Source organism: Trifolium pratense, linkage group LG4 (genome assembly GCF_020283565.1).
Source record: "Trifolium pratense cultivar HEN17-A07 linkage group LG4, ARS_RC_1.1, whole genome shotgun sequence".
NCBI classification, from domain to species: domain Eukaryota; kingdom Viridiplantae; phylum Streptophyta; class Magnoliopsida; order Fabales; family Fabaceae; genus Trifolium; species Trifolium pratense.
The window spans coordinates 1363351-1385601 of record NC_060062.1 but is presented as its reverse complement, the minus strand read 5'-3'; the positions used below and the strand labels follow the sequence as shown (position 1 = coordinate 1385601).

At 37.5% G+C, this 22251-nt stretch overlaps 2 protein-coding genes across 16 annotated transcripts; both read left to right on the top strand.

Annotated features, from left to right (window-relative positions):
• Positions 1 to 665: 665 nt before the first annotated feature.
• On the top strand, positions 666 to 15841 carry LOC123923672 (heat shock cognate 70 kDa protein 2-like). Of its 4 annotated transcripts, none has more exons than XM_045976378.1 (4): positions 666 to 1135; positions 1286 to 3992; positions 4126 to 4221; positions 15285 to 15841. In XM_045976378.1, exons 1-3 carry the CDS (start codon positions 922 to 924, stop codon positions 4211 to 4213), a joined length of 3009 nt encoding a protein of 1002 aa, XP_045832334.1. In that variant the 5' UTR covers positions 666 to 921; the 3' UTR covers positions 4214 to 4221; positions 15285 to 15841. The 4 variants fall into 4 exon arrangements, 3 of the variants coding, with proteins under 3 accessions (XP_045832334.1, XP_045832335.1, XP_045832336.1); XR_006814463.1 differs by lacking the exon at positions 15285 to 15841 and adding an exon at positions 7457 to 8286 and having other exon boundaries at positions 779 to 1135; positions 4126 to 4459; XM_045976379.1 differs by having other exon boundaries at positions 779 to 1135; positions 4126 to 4213; positions 15241 to 15841.
• Positions 9113 to 22156, top strand: LOC123923670 (heat shock cognate 70 kDa protein 2-like). Of its 12 annotated transcripts, XM_045976377.1 has the most exons (8): positions 9194 to 9637; positions 9791 to 10806; positions 17482 to 17677; positions 17806 to 20509; positions 20743 to 20896; positions 21007 to 21142; positions 21368 to 21486; positions 21569 to 22156. In XM_045976377.1, the coding sequence occupies exons 1-5, from the start codon at positions 9424 to 9426 to the stop codon at positions 20828 to 20830; spliced, it is 4218 nt and encodes a 1405-aa protein (XP_045832333.1). In that variant the 5' UTR covers positions 9194 to 9423; the 3' UTR covers positions 20831 to 20896; positions 21007 to 21142; positions 21368 to 21486; positions 21569 to 22156. The 12 variants fall into 12 exon arrangements, with proteins under 12 accessions (XP_045832321.1, XP_045832333.1, XP_045832324.1 ...); XM_045976376.1 differs by lacking the exons at positions 9194 to 9637; positions 9791 to 10806 and adding an exon at positions 17196 to 17269 and having other exon boundaries at positions 17458 to 17677; XM_045976365.1 differs by lacking the exons at positions 17482 to 17677; positions 17806 to 20509; positions 20743 to 20896; ... (1 more) ...; positions 21368 to 21486; positions 21569 to 22156 and adding exons at positions 13009 to 13547; positions 14090 to 14209; positions 14302 to 14881; positions 15153 to 15792 and having other exon boundaries at positions 9113 to 9637; positions 9791 to 12521.
• Positions 22157 to 22251: the final 95 nt, after the last annotated feature.

The window sequence follows — 22251 nt, the reverse complement described above, 5'->3', positions numbered from 1 at the left end:
AGCCCATGTGACACATGCATCAAAGACGCCTCTGTCTTGAATTATAAAAAAAGAAAATCACCTATGGTTAAGCTCGGTTAGTATTCTCTAACTTTTTGGAGGGAAAGTCACGTATCTTTGGCCCTACCTCTCTCCTCTTTTATCTTTTCTCATTTTTCCCTCCAAATTTTTACACTTTCTCTTTCTTTTTTCCCTAAATGAGAATTTTTTTTAGAAAATATTTAATCCAAACCATTCAATTAGATATATATATATATATATATATATATATATATATATATATATATATATATATATATATATATATATATATATATATATATATATATATATATATATATATATATATATATCATGGGATATTATTGGATTGGTCAAAGATGGACAAATTTTATTTTTTTTTGTCAAGTAGCCTAGACTCTCACCTTTCTTTTAATTGGTCGAAATTAAAACAAACCTTTCTCCAATTTTAAAGCTAAAAATTAAGCAATGATGTCAGAAGGACAAGTATTTTATTTTCTTTTAAACTCACTTTTGCGACAAAGATGGATGGTGTCATTATCAAAAACAAACATGGATGGTGTCTGTTAAAATAAAATCAATTTTTTATCCAGCCTTAAAATTACTTATTTTTTAACTAGAGACAAACAAACAGATTCAATATTGATATGTTTTGCTCATAAAGCATAATACTCATTTCTCTTTCTAGTTGTTTTATACTACATTTCATCACATCACATGACATATTATATAATTATAGTATACTTGACTTAACCTCTCAATTCTCAGTAATTATAGTTGACCAGAAGAAAAGCTTAACTCTAACTAAACACTCTGATTGATTTTGATTTTGATTTGACCACACTAACCCTTCCTCTTCGTTCTCACTGTGCGTGCTAGCTGCTGCATTTTCAAATTTCCATGGCCGAAAATGCAAAGCGTTTCATCATCGGAATCGATCTCGGCACCACCTACTCTTGCGTCGGAGTCTGGCACCACGACAGTGTCCAAATAATCACAAACGACCACGGCAACCGGACCACCCCTTCTTATGTCGCTTTCACGGACTCCGAACGCTTAATTGGTGATGCTGCCAAGAGCCAGGTCATCAGGAACCCCATCAACACTGTCTTCGGTATACCATTTATTCAACTTTGCTTTACCTTCAGATTTTGGCTGTTCTTTGTTTGAATCTATGCAGTAGCTGTGTGTTAGAGACATTTGCTCTCTGTTGATTTCGATACTTATTGCTTAATTAATTGAATTGATTTGTGCTTAATTATAGATGCCAAGCGTTTGATTGGAAGGAGATTCTCTGATGCGTCCGTTCAGAGTGACACGAAGCTATGGCCATTCAAGGTTATTGCTGGTCCGGGCGACAAGCCCATCATTGTTGTTAGCTACAAGAATGAGGAGAAGCAACTCACTGCTGAGGAGATTTCCTCCATGGTCCTCATCAAGATGCGCGAGATCGCCGAGGCTTATCTTGGTTCCACCGTGAAGGACGTTGTTGTCACTGTTCCAGCATACTTCAATGACTCTCAGCGCCAGGCCACCAAGGATGCTGGTGTCATCGCTGGCCTTAATGTCATGCGTATCATCAATGAACCCACTGCTGCTGCCCTTGCCTATGGCCTTGATGATATGGAGGCCGTCGTTGATGGTGAGAAGAACGTTTTGATTTTTGACCTTGGTGGTGGTACTTTTGATGTCTCTCTTCTATCCATTGTAGACAGTGTCTTTGAAGTTCTTGCCACTGCAGGAGACAGCCATCTTGGAGGTGAAGACTTCGATAACAGGATGGTTAAGAATTTTGTTGAGGAGTTCAAGAGGAAGCACGAGAAGGAAATTAGTGGGAACCCGAGGGCTTTAAGAAAGTTGAGGACCACATGTGAAAGGGCAAAGAGGATACTCTCATCCACTGTACAGACCACCATTGAGATTGACTCATTGTATGAAGGTATTGACTTCTATACCACAATCACTCGTGAAAGGTTTGAAGAACTCAACATGGACCTCTTCAGCAACTGCATGGACACTGTTGAGCGGTGTTTGAGGGATGCTATAATGGACAAGAGCAGTGTCCATGATATTGTTCTTGTTGGTGGGTCTACGAGGATCCCAAAAGTGCAACAGTTGTTGCAAGATTTCTTCAATGGGAAGGAGCTCTGCAAGAGCATCAACCCAGATGAGGCAGTTGCTTATGGAGCTGCTCTTCAGGCTGCTATCTTGAACCGTGAGAAGAACAAGAAGGTTAAGGAGCTTACGTTGGTGGATGTCACTGCCCTTTCACTTGGTGTGGAAACTGTTGGTGGTGTCATGACTGTCCTGATTCCAAAAAACCGTCCAATCCCGTACATGAAGGAGCAGGTTTTCTCAACCTACTCCGACAACCAGCTTAGTGTGTTGATCAGGGTGTACGAGGGTGAGAGAACCAGTACCAGGGACAATAACTTGCTAGGTAAATTCGAGCTTTCTGGCATCCTTCCTGCTCCAAGGGGTGTTCCTCAGATCAATGTTTGCTTTCAAATTGATCACAATAGTATCATGAATGTCTCTGCCGAAGACCAGACTACTGGGAAGAAAAACATTATCACTATTAGAAATGGCGAGGGCAGGCTCTCAAAGGAGGAGATTGAGATGATGGTGCAGGAGGCGGAGAAGTACAAGGCTGAGGATGAGGAGCACAAGAAGAACGTAAAGGCCAAGATTGTCTCGGAACAAACGGTGGAGAGGTACCGTTTTACAAAAGATGCTCCAGATCAACACTTGGAGGCACAAGTAGAACATGATACTCGCCATGATCAGATTGCGTTACCATCCCTAAGTCCCAGTTTACAGTATTTCCCTTCCAGAATCTTTGGGTATTATTTCAACTCTACAAAAGTGGCTTCGCAAAAAATTATAAAGGGACTAAAAGATGATAATTGCTATGTTATTGGATTGTATGGAAAGAGAGGCAGTGGTAAAACAGCATTGGTGAAAGCTGAGATGGAAGAGTATGAAAAGATTTTCCGTAGAGTGATATTTCTCTCCGTGTCTGAGAATCAAGATATCAAGAGCATTCGAGTGGGAATTTCTAGCTCCTTGAATGTGTTTGATAAAGATGACAGTGATGGTGCGAGAATAATGAAAATAATTTTGGCATTAGAAAGGAAGGATAGATCTACCCTAGTCATCTTGGATAATTTTCCGTCAAAGTCTAAACTGGAAGAATTGGGAATTCCTTATAATAGCAAACAGTACAAGTTCCTTTTGACCGCACGTGATGAGACAGAGTGCATCTCAATGGGATGTGATCATTTGGTTCTTCTGAAGCCCTTATCCGATGAAGAAGCTTTTACCCTGCTACATAAACTGTCCGGTGTTGAATCCCAAAGTGATCTATTTAAAGTGGTACGAGATGTTGCTTATAAATGCAATGGCTTACCTGGTTTAATTAAAGATGTGGCGTTTTCCTTGAAAAAGAAGCCTATTGAGAAGTGGGAAGAATCCTTAGTCAGTCTAAGCCACTCAACGGCACGCTACCAAATTTTTATCAGTTTTAGAGGAAAGGACACTCGGGAGATTTTCACAAATCATCTCTATGAGGCTTTGTGTAAAGAGGGATTCGAGACCTTCATAGATGATGAAGCATTGGAGGGTGGATCCCCAATTGATAAGCTTCTTGAAGCCATTGAAGAATCAAGGTTTGCAATTGTTGTTTTGTCAGAAAATTTTGCAGACTCTAAATGGTGTCTTAAAGAACTTGTCAAGATTCTTGATTGTCGTAAAAGGAAGAAACAATTGGTTTTGCCAATTTTTTATGAAGTGGAACCAACCGACATAAGGCATCTAAAAGGGAGGTATGGTGAAGCTATGGCCGAACATGAAAAAAAGTTAGCCAAAGATTCTAAGATGGCATTGGAATGGACATTAGCTTTGAGTGAGATTTCCCAATTGAAAGGAGAACATTTCCACATTTCCAACTTCAAAGGAGAGCATTACGAAAGGTACGTAATAAAATATCTGAGATCAAGGTACAAGGTTTTTCAGTTTACCTTTTGTATAGTGTTGGCTTTTAAAAAAATAAGTAATCTATATCTAAAACATAAATGATAAGGTGTTGTATATACTTTTTTACAGGTACAGAGATCAACTTATTGGAAAGATCATAAGATTTGCCCATAATAATAAACATCGCTTGCATATACAAAGCATGTATATGAACTAGATGAAAGACTTTAGCTTCTCTTACTGTGAGTGCAGCATAAGACTTTAGCTTCTCTTACTGTGACTAGTTTAGCTGATCCTTCTGTCAATACTCGTATTATATTTGGAGCTGTTGTTGATGACCGTTACACCGGAGAAATTGAAGTGACTATCATTTCCACTGGCTTTTCGCAGTCTTTTCAGAAGAAGCTACAAACAGATCCAAGGTTTGCAAAACTTCTTGACAAAGTGGCCGAGAGAAAAGAAAGTAAGACAGTGCCCTCTCCCCTCAAGTCCTCAAAGTCAAACTTCCAAAGTTCAATCTAGAGCAACAACACCCTCACGAAAGCTCTTTTTTAGTTGCATAGTTCGATTTTTTTTTTCTTGTTAGTTATCATTTTATCGTAGTCACTCAGTTGTTTGTTGGTCTTGAAGCTTATTTGATTTGTTGAGATGTCATTACTCATATGGTTTATGTAACCATGCAGTTAAGTGTATGTAGCTAACAAACAATTTTTGTTTATGAAATGAATATATTCATTTATTTATTTGACTAAAAACAAAGTGAATATATTTATCCTTTAAATCATTTAATGACTTTATACGATAATATAGCTATTAATTAGAGTGAGGCTGAATATCTTCTCTTATTTGCTTGCTATATTACATGTTTATCAACCATAATGGAATTTCAACATCTAGAACTTATATGTAGCCATCTTTTGGATCTACTAATTGGCAACATGTTGCCACTTGCAGTTTCAAACTTTGTCCTGCTCTGAAGGATCCATATGAAATGGATTCAACTTTTTTTCAGTGTCTTGTTGGAAGTGCTTATTATGCACTTTTTCATTAGTGTATGCATATTAGAAAAGTACTTGTTATGCTTTAGTTATGTTGTAAAATTGTTGATTATTCTTCTATCTAATTAAATTTTTTTTTTGAACAATCTATCTAATCAAAATTACACAAGCCTCTAACTACTTGAAGAGATTTTGCTTCACATTACTCTATTTTGCTTTTGTAAGGGCTGCCTGCATTTATCATTGGTTTTGTATCTGCACTTTCTGCCCTTTCTCTTTATACATGTCCTGTTCTCAAGTCCTCAAACTTACCTTCCAAAGCGCTTTGTCTAGTTGCATAGTTCTTTGACCCTTTTCAAACTGTTTTCTTCTTTTTAATTATCTTTTTATCGTAGTCATTCAACTGTTTGATGATCTTAAAACTTATTTGATTTGTTGAGATGTCATTACTCTTATGGTTTATGTAACCATGAGCTTAAGTGTATTCACAATATATATATATATATATATATATATATATATATATATATATATGGGGGCTGCTAACTTAGCAAGATGCACCTTTTCAGTTGGACCAAAATACCCATTCTTTTTAATTAATTAACCAAATTACCATCAAAGGACGCGGATCCAGTGTCGCGCGCGTACTGAAGGACCATGGTTACAGACCGTTGATTTCCATCAGACAGCCAAGATCTGATCTCATCAAGACTGTCTGATCAATCAGACAACCCAGATCATCCTGATCCATCGGATTCCAGCACCTGCGCCACACTGGATTACAACCTGGAGAGAGAAAAATTTGCTTTTTAAAAGTAGGACATGTGTCACACAATGGTTGGCTGGGCGTGATTTTTGTTCATTTAATATTTTGAACTCAATTATTTCGTTGTAAATTAATTTTTTATTTATTTTTTTTATACCAAAATTCATAATTTTTTTTTCTCTACAAATAGAGACTTGGTTCGTTTGATTTGGACACCGAAAAAAAAACGCAATTTTTCACTACCTTAATCTCATTTTTCACTACCTTACATCAACTCACTGAAACCATTCTACCAGCAAAATGGTTTCAGATTACAACTCTCTGAAACCATTGTACCAGATAAATGGTTTCAGAAGCAAACACAATTAATAAATTACTCACTGAAACCATTCTACCAGTAAAATGGTTTCAGAATACAACTATGTGCAACCATTCTACAAGCTAAATGGTTTCAGAAGCAAATAACTAATAATCAACTTACTGAAACCATTCTGCCAGCAAAATGGTTTCAGATTACAACTCTCTGAAACCATTGTACCAGATAAATGGTTTCAGAAGCAAACACAATTAATAAATTACTCATTGAAACCATTCTACCAGTAAAATGGTTTCAGAATATAACTATGTGCAACCATTCTACCAGTAAAATGGTTTCAGAGTAAAATGGTTTCAGAAGCAAACATTAGTTTTTAATTACCGTTTTATCTCATTTAATTAACTAAAAATAGTTTCAGGTCTTCAAAAATTTCATAAAATATACCAAAAGTTCCAGAATATTATCTACTATTTTTCTGGTATAATGGTTTCAGTGAGTTGGTTGAGTGGTGCGTGTTAAATTACAACACACAAGTAACATATTTAGTAGACAAAAAATGAGATTAAGGTAGTGAAAAATTGCGTTTTTTTTTCGGTGTCCAAATCAAACGAACCAAGTCTCTATTTGTAGACAAAAAAAAATTATGAATTTTGGTATAAAAATAAAAAAATAAAAAATTAATTTACAACGAAATAATTGAGTTCAAAGTATTAAATGAACATAAATCACGCCCAGCCAACCATTGTGTGACACGTGTCCTACTTTTAAAAAGCAAATTTTTCTCTCTCCAGGTTGTAATCCAGTGTGGCGCAGGCGCTGGAATCTGATGGATCAGGATGATCTGGGCTGTCTGATTGATCAGACAGTCTTGATGAGATCAGATCTTGGCTGTCTGATGGAAATCAACGGTCTGTAACCATGGTCCTTCGGTACGCGCACGACACTGGATCTGCGTCTACTAATGGGTATTTTGGTTAATTAATTAAAAAGAATGGGTATTTTGGTCCAACTGAAAAGGTGCACCTTGCTAACTTAGACCTAACTAGGGTCTAAGTTAGAAAACCCATATATATATATATATATATATATATATATATATATATATATATATATATATATAATTGTGTAGGGTTATATGGACATGCATGATTACTTGCTTAGGTTGATTAAAGGATACATTAATCATTAGCGTGGTCCATACATTTGTCCACGATCATTTTTTAAAGGCTTAAATATACGAAAGTTCCCTGCACTTACGAATCATTTGAGTTTTAGTCCCTACACATTAAAAACATTTCATTTTGACCATGCACTTTCATTTTACTTTTAAAATGGTACTTGAGCCTAGTTTTTAGCTGATGTGACATGTTTTTTGCACAGGTGACACTGATGATTGTGCTTCAAACATGCTGTCTCATAAAAACATTATGGAAGGATGAAAATGCCCTTAATGACCATGGGAACATATGAAATTCCAATCTTTCCCTTCTTCCTTCACCATCAACCTTCAAACCCAGGTCAAAACTTCCATCTTCATCCTTTCTTTTTCAAACCTAATAGCTCATACACTAGCATTAGAAATCTTGAAAATTCCAAATTCCACTCTAAAATAAGTAACATAAGCTAAAAGCAAAATAAATTTTTTGTTATGCTTATGCATCATGATTATAAATGAACAGAGAGAAAGTAATGACCTCATAGTCATTTTTGTGAGCACCGGGAATCTCAAGAGCTTCAACATCGAAAGAATCAATTTGAGGACCAGTGCGAATGAGTTTTTGTTCGGCGTTATCTTCAACTTCGGAATCAGGTACAATGGCGCGTCCTCTGGATCTCAAATCGGCGTGCTATTCCTCTATATCGGGCACGTCCTCATCTTCATCCGCTTGGAAAACCCATCGATGAGTCCATCGAGAATCTGCCATTGATTTCGCAAGTGTAGAGATCCTTTTGCATATATAACTATATAAGGCTTTTTGAAATAACTGATTTCGACAATGCAATATTGGGATCCACCCTTGAGTCAAATGTTATGTTACTGATAGCCTCATTGAATTCAGCTGTAAATTTGAAATACTTGAGTTGGAGGATTTTTGCTAATTAGCACCAAGTCACCGTAGATAATAGCAAATAAACATGTCACGTTAAAAATTTGTTTTTTATTTTTACCATGAAAAATTTGAAAATAACTGAGATAAGGTTTATTTTACGATTTTTATTTATCAGATTTTTAAAATTTTGTTTTTTAATTTTACAAATTTGTTTATAACAAATTAATTAAGAGTCTATATTAGTGTTCCAATCATCGACTCAATCAACTTATTCTTGAATCATAAAAAAAAAAAAAAAAAATTACCTATGGTCAAGCTCGGGTTAGTATTCTCTAACTTTTTGGAGGGAAAGTAACGTATGACTTTGGCTCTACGCCTCTACCTCTCTCCTCTTTTACACTTTCTCTTTCTTTTTTTGTCTAAAGTCACACCAAAGTTATGAGAGGCAAAGTTAGAGAATATTTTTCCAGCATTCTCTAACTTTCACATAAGCATCTATATTACAACTTGATTAGTAATTATTCAAATTAATCGCAGTGAGAACGAGTTAAGCATCATGGATTGGTCAAAGATGGAGAAATCTTTTAATTGGTCCAAATTAAAACAAACCTTTCTCCAAATTTAAAGCTAAAAATTAAGCAAAATCAATCCTCAGTTGGTTTAGTGGTGATTGTGGCTGAACTTAGTAGAGAGGACCACGGTTCGATCCCCACAACTGCAATCGAGAAGGAGCTAGAACTACCTGATACTAGAATTGACCCCCGAACCAGACTAAACTAACGGTGAAAGAGAAAAAAAAAACGCCTAAAAATTAAGCAATGATGTCGGAAGAAACAAGTACTTTTATTCTCTTTCAAACTCACTTTGCGAAAAAGAACCAAAGATGGATGGTGTACGGTGTACTGTCTACCACAAAAAATAAAAAGATGGATGGATGGTGTCTGTTAAAATAAAATCAATTTTTATCCCGCCTTAAAATTACTTATTTTTTAACTAGAGACAAAACAGATTCAATATTGATATGTTTTGCAAATAAAGCATAATACATTTTATCACATCATATTTAATTACACTATTGCAAACAGATTCAATATTGATATGTTTTGCAATCACATACTGTATAATTATTGCTATACTTTGTCTAAAGCTCTCAAATTATTAGAACACGTAATCAGGTGCCAAACCATATGATGCTTAACTGGTTCTCACTGTGATTGATTTGATTTGACCACACTAACCCTTCCACTTTGTTCTCTCTGTGCGTGCTAGCTGTAACTGCATTATTCTCAGATTTCTATGGCTGAAAATGCAAAGCGTCTCATCATCGGAATCGACCTTGGCACCACCTATTCTTGCGTCGGAGTCTGGCACCACGGCGGTGTCCAAATCATCACCAACGACCACGGCAACCGGACTACCCCTTCTTACGTTGCTTTCACCGACTCCGAACGCTTAATTGGCGATGCTGCCAAGAGCCAGGTCACCAGGAACCCCGTCAATACAGTCTTCGGTATACCATCTATTCAACTTTTCTTTACCTTCACATTTTGGCTGTTCTGTTTCAATCTATGCAGTAGCTGTGTGGAGTGTTGGAGACATTTGCTCTGTTGATTTCGATACACTTATTGCTTAATTAATTGAATTGATTTGTGCTTAATTATAGATGCCAAGCGTTTGATTGGAAGGAGATTCTCTGATGCTTCCGTTCAGAGTGACATGAAGCTATGGCCATTCAAAGTTATTGCTGGTACTGCCGACAAGCCAATCATTGTTGTTAGCTACAAGAATGAGGAGAAGCAACTCACTGCTGAGGAGATTTCCTCCATGGTCCTCCTCAAGATGCGTGAGATCGCCGAGGATTTTGTTGGTTCCACCGTGAAGGACGTTGTTGTCACTGTTCCAGCATACTTCAATGACTCTCAGCGCCAGGCCACCAAGGATGCTGGTGTCATTGCTGGCCTTAATGTCATGCGTATCATCAACGAACCCACTGCTGCTGCCCTTGCCTATGGCCTTGATATGGAGCCTGTTGTTGACGATGAGGATGAAATGAACGTTTTGATTTTTGACCTTGGCGGTGGTACTTTTGATGTCTCTCTTCTATCCATTGTAGACAGTGTCGTTGAAGTTCTTGCCACTGCAGGAGACAGCCATCTTGGAGGTGAAGACTTCGATAACAGGATGGTTGAGAATTTTGTTGAGGAATTCAAGAGGAAGCACGAGAAGGAAATTAGTGGGAACCCGAGGGCTTTAAGAAAGTTGAGGACCGCATGTGAAAGGGCAAAGAGGATACTGTCATCCACTGTACAGACCACCATTGAGATTGACTCATTGTATGAAGGTATTGACTTCTATACCACAATCACTCGTGACAGGTTTGAAGAACTCAACATGGACCTCTTCAGCAACTGCATGGACACTGTTGAGAGGTGTTTGAGGGACGCTAAAATGGACAAGAGCAGTGTACATGATATTGTTCTTGTTGGTGGGTCTACGAGGATCCCAAAAGTGCAACAGTTGTTGAAGGATTTATTCAATGGGAAGGAACTCTGCAAGAGCATCAACCCAGATGAGGCTGTTGCTTATGGAGCTGCTCTCCAGGCTGCTATCTTGAACGATGTGGAGAACAAGAAAGTTCAGGAGCTTACGTTGGTGGATATCACTTCCCTTTCACTTGGTGTGGAAACTGTTGGTGGTGTCATGACTGTCCTGATTCCAAAGAACCGTCCAATCCCGTACAAGAAGGAGCAGGTTTTCTCAACCTACTCCGACAACCAGCTTAGTGTGTTGATCAGGGTGTACGAGGGTGAGAGAACCAGTACCAGGGACAACAACTTGCTTGGTAAATTCGAGCTTTCTGGCATCCTTCCTGCTCCAAGGGGTGTTCCTCAGATCAATGTTTGCTTTCAAATTGATCACAATGGTATCATGAATGTCTCTGCTGAAGACCAGACTACTGGGAAGAAAAACAATATCACTATTACAAATGGCGAGGGCAGGCTCTCAAAGGAGGAGATTGAGAAGATGGTGCAGGAGGCGGAGAAGTACAAGGCTGAGGATGAGGAGTACAAGAAGAACGTAAAGGCCAAGATTGCCTTGGAACTAGCGGTGGAGAGGCACAGTTTTACAAAAGATGCTCCAGATCAACACTCAAAGGCGGAGAAGTACGATTCTACAAAAGATTCTCCATACCTACGCTTGGAGGGGCAAGTGGAACATGATACTTGCCATCAAGTTACATTACCAACCCCAAGTTTACACCCCTTCCCTTCGGGAAACTTTGGGTATTATTTCAACTCTACAAAAAAGGCTTCACAGAAAATTATAGAGGCACTAAAAGATGATAAATACTATGTAATTGGATTGCATGGAAAGAAGGGCTCTGGTAAAACATCATTAGTGAAAGCTGAGATGAATGAGTATGAAAAGATTTTTCATAGAGTTATATTTCCCACAGTTTCCAATAACCAAGATGCCAAGAGCATTCAGGAGGGAATTGCTAGCTCGCTGAATGTGCATTTTGAAAGAGATGACAGTGATGGCTTGAGAGCAATGAAAATAATTATGGCATTAGAAAGGAAGGATAGAACTATTCTGGTCATTTTGGATAATTTTCCGACAAAGTCTCAACCGCAGGAATTAGGTATTCCTTTTAGTAGCAGACAATGCAAGGTTCTTTTAACCACACGTGACGAGGCAGACTGTGTCTTGATGAGATGTGACCATTCTATTTCTCTGGATCCCTTATCTAATGAGGAAGCTTTGACACTGCTACAAAAACTTTCTGGTGTTAACTCTCAATCTGCTCTATTTGAAGTGGCACAGGAAGTTGCTTCTAAATGCAATGGCTTACCTGGATTGATTGAAAAGGTGGCGACTTCCTTGAAAAATAAATCCTTGGAAAATTGGAAACAATCATTAATCAGTCTAAGCCACTCAACTGCCCGCTACCAGATTTTTATCAGTTTTAGAGGAGCCGATACTCGACATGTTTTTACAAACCATCTCCATTATGCTTTGTGCCAGAAGGGGTTCGTGACCTTCAAAGATGATGAATCATTGGAGGGTGGGGTCCCAATTGAGAAACTTCTTGACGACATTGAAGAATCGAGATTTGCAATTGTTATTTTATCCAAAAATTATGCAGACTCTGAATGGTGTCTCAAAGAACTGGTCAAAATTCTTGAGTGCAAGGATAAGGAAAGTAAGAATCAACTTGTTTTGCCAATCTTCTATGAAGTACCGCCCACAGACGTAAGGCATGTACGAAATAGTTATGCTGATGCCATGGCCAAACATGTAAACAATGGAAAAGATTCATATATAGTTCTAACATGGAAGAAGGCTTTATATGATATTTGTACGCTGACGGGATTTGAAAAGCCTCATGACTGGTAAGCAGTTTACTTATTTACTATTAGTTAGGCTTTATGTGTTTCTGTAATTACACTAAATTATTGTAAAATTCTGTCAATTAATACATTAATCCACTAAAATCTTTTACCCAAATACATCCTTCTTAGTTAAATTTCATATTGGTGACTCATCTACTAGTACAACCTCTTAATAATATGATATGTCACCGCATTTTTTATATTTTAACTATCTTATTAAATGTGACTTTGTTAACAAAGAGTTTTGTCAGACATGCTGCTATGTTGTGTGATGTTAAAGTTTTACTTTTAAACTTCAAAAAATAAAACAAAAATACTTCTTGCTTCAATGCAGTTTAGTATCTTGTGTGATATCATATATTTTTTTGTAAAGAATATTCAATCAAGGTTAGTTTTATATAAGTTTTATGAAATGGATTGCTAGTGAAAGAAAGAAAATGAAATTTGAACACATCATGAATTGAAGTTTTTTTATATGCTTTGCCAGGACCAGAGATCAATTTATTGATAAGATCGTCAATTTTGCCTGCGATCACAGACATCGCTTGCATATACAAAGTATGTATATGAACTAGAAGAGAGATTTCAGCTTCTCTTGCAATCAGTGCAACACAAGACAAAACAGGTTACAAATGGCTACCTGCTCAAAAATGGATTATTGTGGTTGTAATTTATTTTGGACACGGTTCTTGGGAGATTTTCACAAAGCATCTGTATGATCCTTTGTGTAAGGAAGGAATTCATACCTTCTAAGATGATCAATCATTGGAGGAGAGGCCCCAATTGAGGAACTTCTTGGAGCCATTAAAGAATTAACGTTGGTGGACCACTACACTGTTTTTGGATGATGGATTTAATGGAAGGAATGTTGTTGTCTGAAGATGCTCCCATGAGTTTGGTAGATGAGTAGTGTGGTAGTATTCCGAAGAACTGATGGCGGTGGCGGTCGTATTCTCGTACTCTCCCTGCACCTCTCTTTTGCTCACTCGTTCCTCTCTCTCACTTCATCTTCTTCCATCTCTTAAGGTGAAATTTCAAATACGGTTTTATAGTTTTCGATTTCAAATTGGTGGATTTGATTCCCTTTTATCATGTTTTGTGGATCTGGATCTCATTTTATGATACTTACTCTGCATTTGAACTGCCTAATTCCTTTCTCTAGTGTTTCCTTTCTCAATGATTTTTGTTATCTGCTTCTTTGCTTAATCAACTCAATATGCTGTGGCTGTGGAATTTGTCAATTTTATGTGATTAATTGTAATTCACTTGGTTCCTTACACATTTGGTCGTATATAGTGTAGTATAATATTCCTTGAGAATTGAGATAGCATGATCATGAAAGTGCACAGGTTTATATACAGATTGAATTCTTTAGTCAGATATATAGGAATCTTGGTACATTTCCATTATGGTACTCAACCAAGAGAGCTTCAGCATACATCATTGTTATGTCTTCTTACTCAGCATATGGTACTAGTTTTTGTTTTGTTTTTGCAACTTTCTAGTAGCTTTTACATACATGAAGTGCAATATTTTGTTAGATAGCTAACACATGGTGGTTATGTCAGTTATGTTATTCATATCTGTTAACTGATGAAGTCAACAACACCCCACATGTTCTGCAAGACTCACTGCTTCTGGTGGATTTGGTGTCTCGTCGAGCAGCTGAAGATTTCTTTCCTCCCCTGGTAATTATGAATGCATTTCTTTTCTCTTGGAGATATAGGTTATGTAATGTGTGAGATGAGAAAATAATTAGCTAGTTAAATTTTAATGCTAGGTTCATATGGACATATGCACAAAAGAAGGGTGAAAGCTTTATTGTCCAGTGAAGTTTCCACAACCATTGATGTGACGCCGTGGTCAATTCTGATGGAGTTGACTCCTGAACAACAAAGGAGGAAAGAAGAACATCTGAGAGACGTCGTGGTCAAGTTTCAACCATTCTCGGTTGAGATCGCCGCCCTAGTTATCCTCGATAATCTCAAAGCTTTAGTTCTAGACTCATAAGACAGACCCCCCATTGATAAGCTTCTTGAAGCCATTGAAGAGGCAAGGTTTGTAATTGTTGTTATGTCAGAAAATTTTGCAGACTCTAAATGGTGTCTTAAAGAACTTGTCAAGATTCTTGATTGTTGAAAACGGAAGAAACAATTGGTTTTGCCAATTTTTTATGAAGTGGAACCAACCGACATAAGGCATCTAAAAGGGAGGTATGGTGAAGCTATGGCCGAACATGAAAAAAAGTTAGCCAAAGATTCTAAGACGGTATTGGAATGGACATTAGCTTTGAGTGATATTTCCCAATTGAAAGGAGAACATTTCCGCATTTCCATCTTCAAAGGAGAGCATTACGAAAGGTACGTAATAAAATATCTGAGATCAAGGTACAAGGTTTTTCATTTTACCTTTTAAATGTTGGCAATCAAATCAAATTTTATGTTTTTACAAATATTTAAAGATGGTGTTTGGGCCGACCGAAGATGAAGAGTTTGACTAGCTCACAACTCGTACTCACTTTTATTATTAATATATAGTGTTGGCTTTTAAAAAAAGCAAAAAAAAAACTTTTTAATATGTAATCTATATCTAAAACATAAATGATAAGGTGTTGTATATACTTTTTTACAGGTACAGAGATCAACTTATTGGAAAGATCATAAGATTTACCCATAATAACAAACATCGCTTGCATATACAAAGCATGTATATGTACCAGATGAAAGGCTTTGGCTTCTCTTACTGTTACTAGTTTGGCTGATCCTTCTGCCAATATTATATTTGGAGCTGTTGTTGATGATCGTTACACCGGAGAGATTCATGTGACTATCATTGCCACTGGCTTTTCACAATTTTTTCAGAAGAAGCTGCTAACAGATCCAATGGCTGCAAAACTTCTTGACAAAGTGGCCGAGGGAAAAGAAAGTAAGACAGTGCCTTCTCCCCTCAAATCCTCAAACTTTTCTTCCAAAGTTGAATCTAGAGCAACAACACCCTCACGAAACCTCTTTTTTTTTAGTTGCATAGTTCGATTTTTTTTTCTTGTTAGTTATCATTTTATTGTAGTCACTCAGTTGTTTGATGGTCTTGAAGCTTATTTGCTTTGAGATGTCATTATTCATATGGTTTATGTAACCATGCGCTTAAGTGTGTGTAGCTCACAAACAGTTTTTGTTTGTGAAATGGATATATATGTTGATTATTCTTCTATCTAATCAAAATTCCACAAAGCCTCTAACTACTTGAAGAGGTTGTGCTTCATATTACTCTATTTTGCTTTTGTAAGGCTACCTGAAGTTATCATTGGTTTTGTTTCTGCACTTTCTGCCCTTTCTCTTTATACATGTCCTGTTCTCAAGTCCTCAAACTTACCTTCCAAAGTTGAATCTAGTTGCATAGTTTTTTGTCTAGTTGCATAGTTCTTTGACCCTTTTCAAATTGTTTTCTTCTTTTTAATTATCTTTTTAACAGTCATTCAACTGTTTGATGATCTTAAAACTTATTTGATTTGTTGAGATGTCATTAGTCATATGGTTTATGTAATCATGAGCTTAAGTGTATTCACAATATATATAATGTGTAGGGTTATATGGATATGCATGATTACTTGCTTTGTTTGAATAAAGGATACATTAATCATTATTGTGGTCCATACATACATGATCATTCTTATTCTTTCTATAATGGCAAATAAACATCTTCTGATTGTGCAGTGCCTTTTCTCCAAATTTAAAGCTACAAATTAAGCAATGATATCAGAAACAAGTATTTTATTTTCTTTCAAACTCACTTAATTTATTCCGACTCATTTCCTACAAGTTGGAAATTTTAAAACAGAACAAATGTAAGTCTCTCAAAAATTCACAATTATATCCCTTAACAAGCATTCCCTTCTTAGTTTCTTCATTTCCAACAGAGATCTGTCTTGGTTCCAAGCTGAGGTGTTTCCATGCATAATATTTTTATGAGTGAAGACCGTTCTTCACAAATTTTTAACTGGATAACTTAGTCCCTTCCCTTGACAAAAATAAAATCTAAATTAGTCCTTTAACATTTTCATACTTTGGGCAAACTAAGCCCCAATTCGTTATAACAGAGGGACTAATTTATCCCCGGTATGAAAATATCAGCGACTAATTTGGTTTTTATTTTTGTTAGGAAATAAATTGTTCCGTCAGAAATTTGTGAGGACCAATCTACTTCTAATATAATAAATTTGATTACCACCAAGTATACTAATTTGTCCTTACCAATTTTAATAATATTTCAAATTTTGTATGATACGTTGTAAATTTACTCTATTTTCTTCGAAGGGTTTGTCTAATATGTGTAATATTGCACATGTTAAAACAACCAAAAATTTATCGGTTATTCAATAAATCTGAATAATTGACTTTTACTAATAACTAAGGAGGTAAGGAGTATCAAATAAAAGTCAAGAGTAGGCATGACAATATAACTCATATCCGCGGGTACTCACTCACCTCGTCCCAATTTTGCCAGGAAAAAACCGAATTGACTGGGTTTGTGAAAACCCAAATTTAATGGGTTTGGAATTAGGAGTAGCAAAATCTGTCTCCGACCCACCTCTTTGCCAATTTGCCATGCCTAGTCAAGAGAAATACTCGAACTGTAGCTCTCAAATCTGAGTAATTATAGTTGGCCTTAACCAAAAGAAAAGCTAAATTATTAGAACCAAATGTCAACTAAAGTAACGTATTGCATTTTCTTCTATGAACATTTGAGCGGTGACAGATGTATCCAACGGTTTAGATAGTCGCAGGAAACTGTGGCGGGAGAGGACTCAGACCCCACAGTAATTAAGATTTAAATTTAAACTCTAAACACTCAGATTGATTTTGATGTTGATTTGACCACACTAACTAACCCTTCCTCTTCGTTCTTCTCACTGTGAAACCTTGACCACCATTCTTAGACTTCTATGGCCGAAAATGCAAAGCGTTTCATCATTGGAATCGACCTCGGCACCACCTACTCTTGCGTCGGAGTCTGGCATCACGACACTGTCCAAATCATCACCAACGACCACGGCAACCGGACCACCCCTTCTTACGTCGCTTTCACTGACTCCGAACGCTTAATTGGTGATGCTGCCAAGATCCAGGTCACCAGGAACCCCGTCAACACCGTCTTCGGTATACCATTTATTCAACTTCTCGGCTGTTCTGTTTGAATCTATGCAGTAGTGTTGGAGACATTTGCTCTGTTGATTTCGATACTTATTGCTTAATTAATTGAATTGATTTGTGATTAATTATTATAGATGCCAAGCGTTTGATTGGAAGGAGATTCTCTGATGCTTCCGTTCAGAGTGACATGAAGCTATGGCCATTCAAGGTTATTGCTGGTCCGGGCGACAAGCCCATGATTGTTGTTAGCTACAAGAATGAGGAGAAGCACTTCACTGCTGAGGAGATTTCCTCCATGGTCCTCATCAAGATGTGTCAGACCGCTGAGGCTTATCTTGGTTCTACCGTGAAGGACGTTGTTATCACTGTTCCAGCATACTTCAATGACTCTCAGCGCCAGGCCACTAAGGATGCTGGAGTCATTGCTGGCCTTAATGTCATGCGTATCATCAATGAACCCACTGCTGCTGCCCTTGCCTATGGCCTTGATATGGAGCCCGTCGTTGATGATGAGAAGGTCGTTTTGATTTTTGACCTTGGTGGTGGTACTTTTGATGTCTCTCTTCTATCCATTGAAGATAGTGTCTTTTTAGTTGATGCCACTGCAGGAGACAGCCATCTTGGAGGTGAAGACTTCGATAACCGGATGGTTGAGAATTTTGTTGAGGAGTTCAAGAGGAAACACGGGAAGGAAATTAGTGGGAACCCGAGGGCTTTAAGAAAGTTGAGGACCGCATGTGAAAGGTCAAAGAGGATACTGTCATCCACTGTACAGACCACCATTGAGATTGACTCATTGTATGAAGGTATTGACTTCTATACCACAATCACTCGTGACAGGTTTGAAGAACTCAACATGGACCTCTTCAACAAGTGCATGGACACTGTTGAGCAGTGTTTGAGGGATGCTAAAATGGACAAGAGCAATGTCCATGATATTGTTCTTGTTGGTGGGTCTACGAGGATCCCAAAAGTGCAACAGCTGTTGCAGGATTTCTTCAATGGGAGGGAGCTCTGCAAGAGCATCAACCCAGATGAGGCTGTTGCTTATGGAGCTGCTCTTCAGGCTGCTATCTTGAACCAGGAGGAGAACGAGAAGATTAAGGAGCTTACGTTGAATGATGTCACTCCGATTTCACTTGGTGTGGAAACTGTTGGTGGTGTCATGACTGTCTTGATTCGAAAGAACCAGACTATTCCGGCCAGGAAGGAGCGGATTTTCTCAACCTACTCAGATAACCAGACTGGTGTGACCATAAAGGTGTACGAGGGTGAGAGAAGTAGGAGCATAGACAACAACTTGCTAGGTAAATTCGAGCTTTCTGGCATCCTTCCTGCTCCACGGGGTGTTCCTCAGATCAATGTTTGCTTTCAAATTGATCACAATGGTATCATGAATGTCTCTGCTGAAGACCAGACTACTGGGAAGAAAAACAATATCACTATTACAAATGGAGAGGGCAGGCTCTCGAAGGAGGAGATTGAGAAGATGGTTCAGGAGGCGGAGAAGTATAGGGCTGAGGACGAGGAGCACAAGAAGAACGTTGAGGCCAAGATTGCCATGGAACAAGAGGTGGAGAGGTATTGTTTTACAAAAGATTCTCCGGATCAACACTTGGAGGCACAAGTAAATCATGATACTTGCCATGATCAAATTACATTACCATCCCTATGTTCAAGTTTACGATCTTTCGCTTCCGGAAACTTTGGGTATTATTTCAACTCTACAAAAGTGGCTTCACAAAAAATTATAAAGGGACTAAAAGACGATAATTGCTATGTTATTGGATTGTATGGAAAGAAAGGAAGTGGTAAAACAACATTGGTGAAAGCTGAGATGGAAGAGTATGAAAAGATTTTCCGTAGAGTGATATTTCTTCCTGTGTCCGAGAATCAAGATATCAAGAGCATTCGAGTGGGAATTTCTAGCTCCTTGAATGTGTTTGATAAAGATGACAGTGATGGTGCGAGAATAATGAAAATAATTTTGGCATTAGAAAGGAAGGATAGAACTACCCTAGTCATCTTGGATAATTTTCCGTCAAAGTCTAAACTGGAAGAATTGGGAATTCCTTATAGTAGCAAACAGTACAAGTTCCTTTTGACCGCACGTGATGAGACAGAGTGCACCTCAATGGGATGTGATCATTTGATTTTTCTAAAGCCCTTATCTGATGAAGAAGCTTTTGCCCTGCTACATAAATTGTCCGGTGTTGAATCCCAAAGTGATCTATTTAAAGTGGTACGAGATGTTGCTTTTAAATGCAATGGCTTACCTGGTTTAATTAAAGATGTGGCGTTTTCCTTGAAAAAGAAGCCTATTGAGAAGTGGGAAGAATCCTTAGTCAGTCTAAGCCACTCAACGGCACGCTACCAAATTTTTATCAGTTTTAGAGGAAAGGACACTCGGGAGATTTTCACAAATCATCTCTATGAGGCTTTGTGTAATGAGGGATTCGAGACCTTCATAGATGATGAAGCATTGGAGGGTGGATCCCCAATTGATAAGCTTCTTGAAGCCATTGAAGAGTCAAGGTTTGCAATTGTTGTTTTGTCAGAAAATTTTGCAGACTCTAAATGGTGTCTTAAAGAACTTGTCAAGATTCTTGATTGTCGAAAAAGGAAGAAACAATTGGTTTTGCCAATTTTTTATGAAGTGGAACCAACCGACATAAGACATCTAAAAGGGAGGTATGGTGAAGCTATGGCCGAACATGAAAAAAAGTTAGCCAAAGATTCTAAGACGGTATTGGAATGGACATTAGCTTTGAGTGATATTTCCCAATTGAAAGGAGAACATTTCCATAGTTCCAACTTCAAAGGAGAGCATTCCGAAAGGTACAAGGTTTTTCAGTTTACCTTTTGTACGTTGGCAATCAAATCAAATTTTTACAAATATTTAAAGATGGTGTTTGGGCCGAAGATGAAGAGTTTGACTAGCTCACAACTTGTACTCACTTTTGTTATTAATATATAGTGTTGGCTTTTAAAAAAAAGTAAAAAAATAACTTTTAATAAGTAATCTACATCTAAAACATAAATTCTAAGGTGTTGTATATGCTTTTTTACAGGTACAGAGACCAACTTATCGGAAAGATCATAAGATTTGCCCATAATAACAAACATCGCTTGCATATACAAAGCATGTATATGAATTAGATGAATGACTTTAGCTTCTCTTGCTGTGAGTGCAGCATAAGACAGAGCTTGTTGAATGGCTATTTGGTAAGAAAAAAATTGGTTGTAATTTACACATTTTTTTGTATTACTTACTCATGAATATTAAATATGTTGGAAAATCTTCTTACCAATAAGCACTTGGTTGTGGTGGAAAGAGTTGCAGGTTACTATTAATAGGACAGTTTGAAGGAATGTCTTCCAGGCACATACGCTTAAGGAGCTTATTCGTGTTTTCAATGATGCAAAGGACAATGCTTCTTTTGGGGTCTTCATTCTCACCGGGAAGGAAAGGTAGACCTGATTCTGCCCTTTTTCTATTCTGTTTTTTGTTTTCAAATTCATAAAAAGAATGGGGATAGGGAAAAATGACGCAGAATGAGAACAGTAATAAAAATCATCCTCTGCTAACAAATTGTTTATGATGAGTATGTCCTCTTCTAGCTATGTGACTCTGATGTTTTTTTTTATTTAATTCTATATATCTATTAAACTTGAAATAGTACTACCCTTTTGTAGGTTCGAGAGATCGGAGAGGGGAAGGTGCTATGGCGCACATGGTGACAGAAACTTCAAGTATGACTGTCTCTTTATGATCGTCCTTGGAGTTTAAATTATAACTCTCAAATCCAATTGAGGTCTTATCTTACTCTTTTATATTCTTCTGGGAATATCAACTTTAGTGTTTGGCTGATATGCAGAATTGGGTTTTTACTGCAGCATTTGCTTATTAGGAAGATTGATTCAATTGCCACTCTTCTCTGACTGAAGTAAATTGTGAGTCATGTAAAGCCCTGAACCTTGGCACTATGGAAGAGTTAGTTATGAAGATTCTAGCGGACTTATATGGAGATATTCTTGAGCTTAAATTTAGTAAAATGATGGAGAAGCAGGGGGAATGTTCTGGCTTTGAGGGGACACCATACGAAGCAAGAGGCTTCGCGGATAAAATAAACGAGTTTTGATAGGTTAGGGCCATATAGAAAGGTTCTGCTTGTTTCAGTTTTTGTAAAGAGTAGTGTATTCTGCCATTGGAGTGCTCAATGTATGCAACAATGATGGAAGAAGATGCAGTGTTAGGCGCAAGTTGAGCCTAACTGTGCAGAGAAAGGAACACGCACGCGCGGAGCTTGATGTAAAGAGAGAAATTTTATTACTCAACTCAAACTGTTACAATGACTATGGATATGCTTATATACAAATGTGTTAAGCCAACATCTAACTCTAATAAGTCGTAACTGCCTCTAACTACTTGTGAAACTAACACAACTTGACAGTTGGCTTGTTGCACAAGCAACTGTTCTAGTCCTTCAATTCTTCACTATCAACAGTTTTGACTGTTACTGCCTTCTTTTTCCAATGGAGTTGTTCTTGAATTGGGTATATGATAATGTGTCTTCACA

Bases quoted from the DNA above. Each gene is read 5' to 3' on its own strand.
- LOC123923672 (XM_045976378.1), top strand. From the start codon at position 922: ATGGCCGAAAATGCAAAGCGTTTCATCATCGGAATCGATCTCGGCACC. The intron at 1,136-1,285 runs GTATACCATTTA...GCTTAATTATAG, and splicing joins CCCCATCAACACTGTCTTCG to ATGCCAAGCGTTTGATTGGA. The intron at 3,993-4,125 runs GTACGTAATAAA...ACTTTTTTACAG, and splicing joins AAAGGAGAGCATTACGAAAG to GTACAGAGATCAACTTATTG.
- LOC123923670 (XM_045976377.1), top strand. From the start codon at position 9,424: ATGGCTGAAAATGCAAAGCGTCTCATCATCGGAATCGACCTTGGCACC. The intron at 9,638-9,790 runs GTATACCATCTA...GCTTAATTATAG, and splicing joins CCCCGTCAATACAGTCTTCG to ATGCCAAGCGTTTGATTGGA. The intron at 17,678-17,805 runs GTATACCATTTA...TAATTATTATAG, and splicing joins CCCCGTCAACACCGTCTTCG to ATGCCAAGCGTTTGATTGGA.